Source organism: Gymnoscopelus braueri (genome assembly GCF_963280865.1).
Source record: "Gymnoscopelus braueri genome assembly, chromosome: 3".
Classification (NCBI taxonomy): domain Eukaryota; kingdom Metazoa; phylum Chordata; class Actinopteri; order Myctophiformes; family Myctophidae; genus Gymnoscopelus; species Gymnoscopelus braueri.
The window spans coordinates 3,849,097-3,861,634 of record NC_137612.1 but is presented as its reverse complement, the minus strand read 5'-3'; the positions used below and the strand labels follow the sequence as shown (position 1 = coordinate 3,861,634).

General features: G+C 44.0%; 1 protein-coding gene across 4 annotated transcripts in view; it reads right to left on the bottom strand.

Annotated features, from left to right (window-relative positions):
* Positions 1-113: 113 nt before the first annotated feature.
* The window catches only part of tasora (transcription activation suppressor a), a 52,813-nt gene continuing 40,388 nt past the window's right edge, over positions 114-12,538 (bottom strand). For all 4 annotated transcript variants that reach the window (XM_080424415.1, XM_080424418.1, XM_080424416.1 and 1 more), the window contains 7 exons: positions 12,384-12,509; positions 12,081-12,240; positions 11,556-11,664; positions 11,163-11,341; positions 9,824-9,976; positions 3,074-4,019; positions 114-2,277 (listed from right to left, as the gene is read on the bottom strand). In XM_080424415.1, coding sequence (XP_080280541.1) covers positions 1,548-2,277; positions 3,074-4,019; positions 9,824-9,976; positions 11,163-11,341; positions 11,556-11,664; positions 12,081-12,240; positions 12,384-12,509 — 2,403 coding nt within the window. In that variant the 3' untranslated portion in view covers positions 114-1,547. The remainder of the gene's footprint in view (positions 2,278-3,073; positions 4,020-9,823; positions 9,977-11,162; positions 11,342-11,555; positions 11,665-12,080; positions 12,241-12,383; positions 12,510-12,538) is intronic.

Genomic DNA, 12,538 nt, shown 5'->3' with positions numbered 1-12,538 from the left:
TTATAACAATCTCTCCAGTCCCTGAATTTTCAGCGTAAAACACCAGGTGAAGTTTGGTCAACAAAGAAATTAAGTGATGTCGAGGGGGTTAAGAAACTCCAGAGGAGACACAATAATTTTCAGCAGGTACATTTTAATACAAACAGTAAGATGGTATAAAAATAAAAAAATAAGAATTAAAAAAAACATGTTACTGGCCACCTGCAGAGACCTTCTCTGGGGGGATTTCAACCTGACTGGACTTCTTTAGTACAAAAACATACACACAGCCCTGGGTAGGCTGCGACTTTTATACTTTAAAAAATAACTCAAGCACAGACAACAGACAAAAACAATTATATAACACAAATACTTAGGAACTCAAACTTTGAATCGTTTACTTTTTTTACCCACAAATCGTGCAGTTTTTTTTTTATTTTCTTTTTAAGGTGTTTTGTTTCACGGGTCCTGTAATGGAAATGTCCCAGGTTACATTTTTCCAAACCTGTAAAAGGATCCTTGAGCAGGGAGATGCTGGACCCCTTCCTCCTGCTGAACGACATCAAGTTTTCATAGAACAGACTGAGAAGAAGTAGACAGTCTGGGAAAAGTGCTTAAGGTAAATTAAACTATATACACAAGTCAGCTCTCCAATGACTGAACTTAAAGTTGCAACCTCAATCGACCATATATACACGGCGGCCATTTTGCTCTTTTGTCATGATACGTGGGGGGCTGGGACGGCTGAGTTTGTTTCCCAAGATGCAACTCCAACTCGTCTCATGGCCACTCCTATCTCTGTCTATTCATCCACAGGGTATGTATGCCTTTAGAAATGATGTATATTTGTTATTGCTGTGGTCGTCGCTGATTTCATCTACCTATGTGAGATCCGCTGGTGCTGTTGGGAACACAATCAGACCTCCATGGTCTGATTGATTGGAACTTGGTCAGTGTTTTTGGAACAGCAGTCTGTCACAGGCACACAAAAGCCTCCACGTACAATCACACAGTTTGTTTATATGTTAATAAACTCCTCGTTCCGTTTCAACATAAAAATAAGTCTTTTGCACACCTACAAAGGCGACAGGTGCGTAGGAGAAGACCAAACGAGGGCCCCAACGTACTGAAAGCAAAAACTCCCGCCCACTGTCTTCAAATGCAATTATGAAGTTTTAATGGGAATAACCTTTCGGTCTGTTAGGCCTTCATCAGGTTATCCTATAAGATAACCAGAAAGTACGTTTTGTAATTGCATTTGAAGACAGTGTGCTGGAGTTTTTGCTTTCAACATAAAAGGTAAAACTTGAACAGCTGATCTGAATGAGAACGTTGGTGATGGTTGAATGGTAAAGGATTAAAAGATAAAATAATGGAGATTATCAGGTGAAGGTAGCGATCCACGTTAGTGTTGTTGACTGGTTTAGAATTTGACGGATATGGTGGTTACTGGCTAGTGGTTTTGTGGTAACTTGGTGTGTGAGCACATTCTATACATTCTATCGGTGATCAGGCGTCTGGGAGATACCCCGGTATCTATTTGGAGTGACCCCTCCTCTCCCCTACCCCTACATTCCGTTAAACCCACCTCTAGGCCGTCCTCTGAACCTGCTGTTGCCCTGAATAGCAGGGTTGGCGGGGCCCCTCACTGGGACACCCCACATGAAAGGATGCCTAAAGGACATGGGCCCCGGGCCCAGTAGAGCCCCTCCGAAGGCGGCCAGGGGTCCCAGTAGAGGGTTGTGTGGGTGGAAGGAAGCAGCCAGGAGTCCCGGGCCAGGCTGGAGGTGTCTTTGCTGCTGCAGTTGGTTCTGGTGCTGTTGGAGCTGCTGTTGGAGCTGCTGGAGTCGCGGCAGAGGAGGACGGGGGACGGTAGCCATGTTGACACTGCTGGTTACGGCTGCGTTGTTGACGTTGCCATGAGCCGTTACCATGGTGACAGTGCTGGTTACTGCTGCCGCGTTGTTCACGTTACAGGGAGCCGTTACCATATTGACACGGCCAGTTACTGCTGCTGTGTTGTTCGCGTTGCCGGGAGCCGTTGCCATGGCGACACTGCCGGTTACTGCTGCTGTGTTGTTCACGTTGCCGGGAGCCGTTGCCATGGTGACACTGCCGGTTACTGCTGCTGTGTTGTTCGCGTTGCCGGGAGCCGTTGCCATGGCGACACTGCCGGTTACTGCTGCTGTGTTGTTCACGTTGCCGGGAGCCGTTACCGTTGTGACACAGCCCGTTACTGTGTTGTCCACGGTGCCAGGAGCTGCTGCTGCCACTTGTCCTCCTATTGGCCGGTCATCTCTAGGATCAGAGAAAAAAACAAGAAGTCAGACTGTTGGGATGAAAACAAGGAGACAGACTGCTAAGATCAGAACGACCCATAATATAGATCAGAATGTACACAGCAGTGATGGAAAAAGTACTCAAATTCTATACTCAAGTAAAAGTACCAATACTGCAATATAAAAATACTCCGTTACAAGTAAAAGTCCAAAATTAAAAATGTACTTGAGTAAAAGTACAAAAGTATTGGCATCAAAATGTACTTAAAATACCAAAAGTAAAAGTACTAAATATTTGAAAATAGCCGATCTACAGTACAAGCTCACAACGCGTCGCGATGCGACGCGTTGTGAGCTTGTAGATCTGCTATTTTCAAATAGCCTAGGTATAAAACAGGGTTAAAGTGGTTAATGTATGTTTCATTATATCATAATTTATATCTGAAAAGTAACTAGTAATTTCAGTTTTCAAATAATTGTAGTGGAGTAGAAGTAAAAGTATTGGAAATTGAAAATACTCAAGTAAAGTACAAAAACCTCAAAATTGTACTTAAGTACAGTACTTAAGTAAATGTACTTAGTTACTTTCCACCACTGGTACACAGTACTGTAACTCATGGCCTACATATTCAGTAATTTCCTGGGGTTGGGGTATATACAAATCCACTGCTTTTACCAGAAATTCTCGTGCATTTCATCTGCTATGGAGTACATACAAAGGTTTTTCACGTACTAAATAGTATGTTAGCATGGACTTTGGGCTGCAGCCATTGTGTTTCAGCTAAATGTTAAATGCATTAAACCAAACTTCTTACCTGGCTGTGTCTCCCCCTGCAGGGTTAGTGCAGCTTCTGCTGGCACGCCCTCCACCTCTGTCGTCATTGGCTGAAGCCGCAGCATCCGAGTGGCTATTGGGCACCGTGGCAACAGCCTCTACGTCTTGAGTGGCTGCCATGTTTTTGTTTGAAACGGCTGAGCTGTCCTGAGAGCCACATAGTGACATGTCACTGTCACTAAACATGGTGTCACCGTCTGACAGCTTTCCAGACTTCGATGGACTCTGCTTCCCTTTCGCCTCTCCCGTCTCTGCCCTCCTAACGACTCCGGGCTGGGAAAGCTGTACTCCTCCTGCAGCCTCCTTCTGTCCCGCCTGCTCAGAGTCAAAGGTCACTGCCGTCCTGCTGTGGGCGAGTTGGATTTGTGTACTGGAACCTCTCTGACCTCCCAGCGGAGGAGTCGAGCACTCACCACCAGGCTTTGACCGATCAAATCGCTCGGCCAAACCTTCCTGAACTCCATCTGGAGGGACGGAGGTGTTGTTGCCTCCGGTAGGTGCAACATGGATTTGTTCCGTCTGTCCTAACGGAGGGGAGGAACTATTAGAGTCAGGGAGGAAGCTGCTGTGGGGACTGACGCCAAACTCCACCCGCGTCTCCTGCTGCTCCAGTCTACGCACGCGGCGCTCCTCCCTGAACAGTGAGATAGCCAGTCGCAGAGCTTCGTAATCCGTGTCCAACGTATCCAGGGGTAACGACAGTAGTTCACCAGAGGACGACGAGGTGGTAGAGGAGGGAGGCTGGGCGGGCGCAGAGCCAGGGCCACTTGGTCTGGGAATCAGCTGGTCAGAGAGGGAGGGGTGAGGAGGAAGAGGGTGATGGTCTGTGCAGGAGGATGAGGAAGAGGTGGAGACATCTTGGGAGGGAGGAGAGAGGTCAGAACCCAAGGCAGAGTCCTCTATGCTCAGCTGTCTACTGTCCACACCTGGTGAACACAACACACCAATCTGTGAGTCTATATACACATTTATCATAACATGGACACAACAATGCAACACACACACACAGCCATTTAAGATTGCTTACATATGTACAGTAATTAAGCAATATCACACTCAAGGTTGTGCTGTTATAACTGTATATCAGCACAGCTGGGATTTGGCTGTAGAAATGGGGCCACAGGTTGAGTGCCCGAGGGGGTCAACATAATGGCTTTGTTGATAATTTGCAATTTATTCAGGTTTGCCAACAACAAATTAGTTCCGTCAGGACGCCCATCAATAAAAATGTTGCTAAGCAATATATAAACTTCAAAAGGTTAGTAATAGGTTAAACATTAGCTAGCTACCTTGTTAACATGCTGTATTTTGTATTTTTTTGTATTAGTGAAGTTAATTGTGACCATCATGCTTGAATGTTGTAGAGTGATTTTTTAATATTGAAAAATAAATGTTGGAAAGAAAATTTAAATAAATCACACCCAGCTGTGCCTTTGATGAGTTTAATTCATTGAGCTATAGATAAACTAGAGGAACAATGCTAACACATTGACTGCCATTGATGTCTATAGAAGTAATTTCAAATCCAACTCGACTGCCATGGACGTCTATAGACGTCAGTTGGTGTTTTCAGTGATTACGATTGCAATAGAGGGCGCTATTCCGCAACCTGTGACTGATCCTGGGACAATACACACAATCACATGATCAAAATAATTTCCAGCCCGTCCGGACTAACGTTATCAGATTCATAAAAATACATTCATCTCTTTTATTTCTTTTCCCAGATTGCGTTTTTGGAGAAAACAAGCTGTAATCAACTGCCGAAAACTAAAGAACGGAAGATCGCGGATACAATTTGTCTTTAGCGGATGATATAAGAGCCCTTCGTACTCCCCGCCCAGACATCTGTTGTTTACATTTTTGAAAAAAGAATGTCTGTGGGACTCGGAAAATTTGTAAAAACGGTGGCGGATGAATTAATTAATTAATTCCCGGCAGTCAATGTGTTAAATGCAGTATTGCAAATATTGCTAATAAAAAAATTGCGCCATGCGTGCGTGTGCTTGCGTCTTGAGTGCATGCGCGCTGTGTCTCTCTGTGTGCGCGCGTGAGTGTGTGTTTAATTGAAAATGACGTTACGCCAGAGGTTTGCTCACTGTCCGCCAGGTATATTCTGGTTGTTGTCACTGCCACATTGCATTGTTGGATATTTATGTCAGCGAAGGGCCCTGCTTCCCTTTCACCTCTCCTGTCCCTGCCCTCCTAACTGCTCGCGCCTGGGAAAGCTGTACTCCGCCTGCGGCCTCCCTCTGCTTCTGTCCCGCCTGCTCAGAGTTGCAGGTGTTCATGTTACACGCAGACAGACATACATACAGTACATGTACACTAGGGCTGACCTTCGATTGTAATTTTCATAATCGAGTTTTTTGGCAAAAAAACGATCAAACTTCGAATAATCGGCGGAGGCCGGGGGGGGGGGGGGGGGTAAAAAAAAAAAAAAAAAATCGGGTCGCTAATCTGCCATGAGCGCGAGGCTGCGCTGGCCTGCGCTGTTGCCCTATCTCTGCAGTCTGCAGCCAGCGAAATTAATACATTAATACATGCATTGCTAGGTTGGATATGCTACTTGTCTTTGGATTAACCCCAAACATATAAATATAGTAGCAGACTAGCAGTAGGCTATATTTACAGGTAGAGATGAGAGACAAACGCATAACTGGACTTAATAAGCACCTTTTATTTATACAAATGTCTTTTCAAACACATCATGGTAAAAAATATATACCATAGGCTACTGTACGAAAGTTTCACAGCTCTTAAACTTTTTAAATGTTAGCTAAACCAAGTTCTTTGCTTTTTAGTAAACAAAAACACATTGTTTGTTTCACAGTGTAACCGCGTCAATTGAGGTTATGAAAGCAGTGACGCACAATTAATTACTTACGACCCGCTCCGACATAAACATGAACTTTAAGTCAGGCATTACCTCTAGTTCCTTCATATTATATACAAACAAAAAATAAAAGGGTAGGCCTAACACTGTAAGTTTGGCTACCGCAAAGTGCACACACTGTCAAGTATCAGCATATAACGAACGGCATCGCTTAACTGAACAAAAAATGAACTCTAAAGCCATCATTTGATCGAGGCTTTATGAAAGCAGTAAAACACAAATAATTAGCTACTAAAACACAATAAAACTGTGTCGAAAAATTAAATCCTCCATCTCTAGGCCATCATTTGATCGAGGCTTTATGAAAGCAGTAAGCACAATGAATGAATTACCTACTGTCTAAAACACAATAGAACAATGTCAACAAAAAAATGTATTCCATCTAAGCCATCATTTGATCGAGGCTTTATGAAAGCACAACGAAATAGCTCTATAATAAATAAAATAAAATAAATTATAGACATAATGCCTTCATTTGAGGCTCAATCAATAGGCTTCTGTTGCCTACATTTTTACAAAAATAAAGACAGACACAATGAAGTTAAATAAAAGCAAGTTAAGGCTGGTGGACAAATAAGGAGTCTGACTACTCACTGCTGTGCTTTCGATTGAACTCGTTTTTGATTGTGTGCCAAAAAGACCAACGTGTCCACATTTTTTGGCAACAGGGAACTTCTAGTTTTGTTAACAATAAATCCCGCTTTCGAAAAGATGCGCTCCGAAGGGGTTGAAGTGGCAGGGATGCAGAGAAGACGCTTTGATAGAGTTGCCAACTTGGGAAAGCGGTGCTGATTTAACCTCCACCATTTCAGTGGGCCGGTTTCCGCTTTGGATCTGTCTCTTAAAAAGTCAGTCAGTTCATCTTCTGCAGTGCCGCCACTGCGGGGTTCATCTTCATCGTCCATCAAGAGGAGTCGGTCAATGACGATATCTCGGTCCGTTTTAGCCCTCTTTGCCGGTGAAGCCGCGTCAATGTCTTCGTCCCCGTCACTCTCAGAAAAGGCAGCCTGGAGAGCCAGGCGCTCAGCCAGACGTGTCACCTCTGTGTGGACCTGTTGCTTTCCCAAGTCGGACAGCCACTTTAACTTCTTGTAGCGGGGGTCCATGGCTGCGCAGAGGACAGCAGCATCAGTTGGGTCTGAGATTCGCCACCTCCTATTAATTTCCTCCGACAGTTTACTTTTCAGAGCTTTTGTGGCGGGGCTGTCATCATCTTCCTCTGTCAGATATTCTCTTTTTAGATTAATCAGCATTGGTACTACTGCTGATAAGGACACATTTTCTTCCTTTGACAACAGCTCAGTCAGAGTGAGGAAGGGCTTCAAGATGGCGACAGTATCCTCTGCGATGGCCCACTGGGCGGTTGTCAGGTCCAGAGCTCGGTCCTCTCTTTTAGTGACGTCTCGGTCAGAAAGGACAGCCGAGATTGGCCACCGTTGCTCGCACAGACGCTGGAGCATTGAATACGTCGAGTTCCAGCGAGTTGCGACGTCTTGAATTAACTTGTGCTCGACTGCTGTCTCGCCTGGCTGTGACCTCTGTTTAGCCTTTAACGCCGTAGTTGCTTTGGAACTCTTTTTGAAGTGGGACACGAGTCTCCTAGCATATCCCACGGTTCGGTTTACAGGGTCATGATGTTTTAGTGCAGCATTGATGCACAGCTGGAGCGTATGCCCCGCACAGCGCACCCCCCTGACATCACCCCAATCCGCCTCTGCTTTCAGTGTATTGAGACACAGAGTCATATTGGACGCATTGTCGCAAACAACTGCAACTCTCTTCTTTGCGGGTATGGCGTAAGCATCGGCTACGTCTCCAAGTCTCTGTGCAATGTTTACACCCGTGTGAGCCTCCTCCATGGCCCTAGTCTCCAACACATAGTTTTTCATTTCCCAGTCGTTGTTTATCATGTGAGCTGTCACCGTCATGTATGCCTCCATGTGTAGACTGGTCCACATATCAGTTGTGAAACTGACAGCAGAGCACGTATCAATTTCTCCTTTAACCTGATCACGAATGTAACTGTGTTTTGCAGAAAGAGCATGAGAGATATTCTCTCGCTTGGGCAAAGTATACAGTGGCTCCAGTGATTTTATTAAGTGTTTAAATCCCTTCCCTTCCACAATGTTTATTGGTCTCATGTCCTCTGCGATGAACGAGACTAGTGCCTCAGTTATGACACCCTTCCTGGATTCCGTAAGAGTCCTTTTAGTTATTGATGACTCAATAGTGGTTTGTGTCCCTGTCCTGCTGGGGCCGGCTGATGAAGCATCCAGTTTAAGCAGATGCACCTATAAACGCATATAATGATAACAATTAGTCAAGTTGCTTGCTAATGCTAACTACATTAGCCATTGGCTTAATGGATGTGCAGTGCTGCTACGTTATGCTGCTACTTACGTTTATCAAGTGGCTCTTCAAACTTGTTGTTGAGTTGAGGTATGCCATTTTCTTTTCGCAAATCTGGCATTGTGCTTTTCTGGTGTTGTCTGGGCATACTTTAAAATGCAACCACACTTCTGATTTCTTCGCGGACATGCCTGCAGGCTGCTCTTGTTTGTTTGTTGGCGGCTTTGATTAACACATGTCAGGAGGACGTCGTGACGTTGCACTGGTGGGAGCAAGGTAAACGTATTGAGGCGCATGGTAAGGCACGCGGCCCCCCCCCAATTGTACAGCCACTTTAACTTCTTGTAGCGGGGGTCCATTGCTGCGCAGATTGTACAATTGGGGGGGGGGGGGGGGGGGGGCGGGAGGGGGGTCATTGGGGGGGTGGGGGGTAAAAAAAAATAAAAAAAACCAAATAAAAAAAACGGCCAATTACTCGATTTTTAAAAAAAAGTTCGAAGCATGTGCCATCGAACGAAGCTTCGAATATTCGAGTTGTTTGGGTCAGCCCTAATGTACACACACATGGGGGGAAAAAACTCCAGCATTATTGTACTAATATGTCAGCTTCAAACCTCAAACACTACCTCGTAGTGATGCGCGGGTCAGGTTTTTTCATAACCGCCCCGCCCGCCCGCCCCCCCGCGCGAGTCCAACCCACCCCAGCCGGTCCCGCAAAGATTTATATAAATCAACGGCCTAGACGGTCCCGCAATCCGCCCAAAAATAAACAAAACACACAAGCAAGTCCATTCAATTGCTTTCCAGAGAGAGAGAGAGAGAGAGAGGGAGATAGAGGGAGGGAGGGAGAGAGAGCACGCGAGAGAGAGGGGGTGTGTTTGTGTGTGTTTTTTTTCTTCCGTGGGTTGACCCGCTTCGCCCGCCCCGCGATAATTGCGTCGTAATCTAGAACCCACTTGCCCGCCCCGCGGTTCAACCTGCGGGACCTGCAGGCTACTTGTCGGCCCGTGCATCACTACTACCTCGTCTACCTCCTCATTTAAAGTACCTTGTAGCTACGATTCATGATTACGTCCTCTATTGAGGAAGAGAGGTAATTGCAACTGTAACACCCCGGATTTAAACCTGCATCTTCCACATGGGAAACCAGAATTCTATAATAAGAGGAAATTGCCTGTTGGTAAGGGGAGATATTGGGAGGGCTACTTGTCCACCAGTTGGTGTCTAAAGGCCAATACATGCCCCTTTCGACGTCAGAAAAAACTTTAGTGGTTCGGACAGGCTTTCCGAGCTACTGTAGTTAGGACAGCTGGGGGTGCATGAGTTCTGAGAAAAGGTTCCGAGACCGTCCACCACCTCCAACAATTGTAAATGTGCTATACATTATATTGTATTAAGTCCCGGATTGCAGCTTTAAAATAAAAAACGAAAAATACTGTCCAATAATTCCATAACAGAAGTCTGTATTCAGAATCCAGCTCTCACCTTTGAGATCCAAGAGGTCATCTTGAATTGGCTGTGACTTGTATCTGCTGTCATGATAACCGACCACGTTGTTGAAGTTATGTGTGATGTCATTGATACTGGCAACAACGATGCCACTGCTGGAGAAGTTGGGGAACATCTCAAAACGACGTTCTGGGAGGAAAAATGTGAAAATAAATGCATAGGCTCTCTGACAGTGTATCTGTGTGTCAGCATTCTGACATCATAGTACTGACATAGTGACTGACATAGATTGGCCTCCAAGTACTATTATAATGGGATACAACGGATATTGCATAATCTCTATGAATGTAGTAGTTGGAGAATGTCTCAAAATGATGTTTAGAAGGAGAAATAAATAAACATAAATTGTTAAATCAATCTCTTAACAGCAGAAGAAAATATAATAAATTAAATCTGGTAGACATGATTAACCGGAATAGATTTGATTCGAGAGTAGTTATAAATACACAAAATTATATGAATAAAACAAATAAAACTAAACAGACAAATGTATCAGGTGTGGATGTAAACAAAGACGCCCTCAGCAGATTTGGTCTGGCCCCGCTCGGTTGTTTTGTTCACATTTGTGTTTTTATTCGCCCCATGGAAATGCAGGTTCCACGCAGAGATTCCAGACTAATATCTATGCAGTGATATTAGTCTGGCCATGCCAGGCTAGGGTGTGTGGGCATTCTGGAGAACATTTTGAAACATATTCACTTTACATGCTCATTTCCAGTTACTAAATATTTGCATCTGCTTCAAAACGAATTCTAACAGCCATTATCAGGTTGTTGTTTACTTCAGAATGTCCAGAATGAGCCTTTCATGGTGACTATGCACGACAGCAAGCACGGTGACCTTGTTTGTTACCTTATTTCTTATTTGACAGAAATCTTTGCATATTATTGTTATTTCTGACAGTCTGATATGAATGCTTTTTCAATCAAAACTGTTGTAATTTTCTTGTCATATTCAAGCAACACTGTGACGTGCAATCTATTTTCAAGTGAAGTTGAGGTGAGGGGAAGAGAGCAGCAGAGCACTGTGAGTGAGCCGGAGGTGAGACTATTGGCTAGTGGAATTGTCATGAACTGACAAATACGATCTGACAATTGTCAGGCACAATTGGAGAAGATAGATTTACATGGATCTCAGAGTTTTGATTTAAAAACAGCTAATTTAGCTAAAAGGTGAGGAGTTTGCATCTCTGATAAACCAATATAGAGGTCTAATTCAACAGGTGTAAATGTAAACAAATCAGACAAATTAAATACACTATTAATAATATGTCCGTGTATACTATATTCCAACCATGCTGTGTATTTGTCCGTACCTGTTAAATATATAAAATGGCGGTGACTCGTGTATCTGGCCTGTAGGTCTATCAGACATTCCAGCTCAGGCGGTTTGCAGCTCATGATGTCACAATGATGATAGGGGAGTATCTCCAAAATCAGACGCTTGTGATAGGTTGTCAGCACTTCCAATAGTTTTGCAGCTTCGCGCTTAAATCTGATAGACAAAAAGACATGCATCGCTGATGTTGCCAATTTTTTAAATGGTGAGACATGACATGTAATAACTACTACACTACTAGTAGTAAATATTGCAGCAGCAGTAATAGTAGTAGTTAAGTTAGTAGCAGAAGTAGTTATAGTAGTAGGAGTTATAGAAGTGGGAGTAGATGTACAATAGTATTAGTAGTTATAGTTGTTAAAATAAATACCTAGCTTGTTCCTTAAGTTTTTTCATTGTTTTAAAGTGAACTCTCCATCTCCACACACACTCTGGTGAACTCTTCTGTTCCAGGAACATCAGCAGGGCTGCCAGACGCTCTGCACAACAAACACACACATACATCACAATTAACGTGCAGTAAAGATGCCATGATTAATGTGGGATTTTACAATAAAATAAACACATTTAGCCTACAGTTACCTTAAAGGAATACTATGCAAGTTCTCTAGCTTAAATGTTGGTAAGCCAACATGCTTCCCCTTCTCAGAGAGAGAGGAGAGATTCTCACATGTTTATGGTCTAATCAACGTGGCTCCGTGAAGGCAGGCACACACACACACACACACACACACACACACACACACCCCTCCGTTCTGTTCTTGCTAACATAAACCCTCTTTCCTTACAGTTACAGTAGCGCAACAAGGATGATTACTTGGTTGTTACATTTCCATTGACAAACATTGACACTGTCAGAAATACAATACACACTCTTCTTCAGCAGTCTCCTCACCATGTGTGATGAAGTCTGGGTTAAGGACAAACTCATCTGAAACAATGCAGCCTCCAGAGACAAACAGCTCATTGGGGCTGTTATTTCTGAGGTCATCCACAGTGTCAACACCATAAAACACTACAGAGGGCCGCTGCTTCAAACGCATCAGACCTGGAATCTGAACACACAGATAGATGCACATCAAGTCAGTAAGGAAACCATTCAGTTGGTAAATCACCCTGTCGATGAGTAAACAGCGAGTCAGTGAACCAGTCTGTTAGTAAACCAGTAACATCAGTCAGTTAAGTTAATAAACAGTACCTTGTGTATGTGCTTTGCTATATCTTTGTTCTGTATTATGATCAGCAGTCTGTCTTCTTCAGTGCTTTCTTTTTCCATGAAGGTGATAGGACTCTGCTCTGTATGTCCCTGCTTCAACAGATGTTCCTACAACACATTGTTATTATGATTAGCAT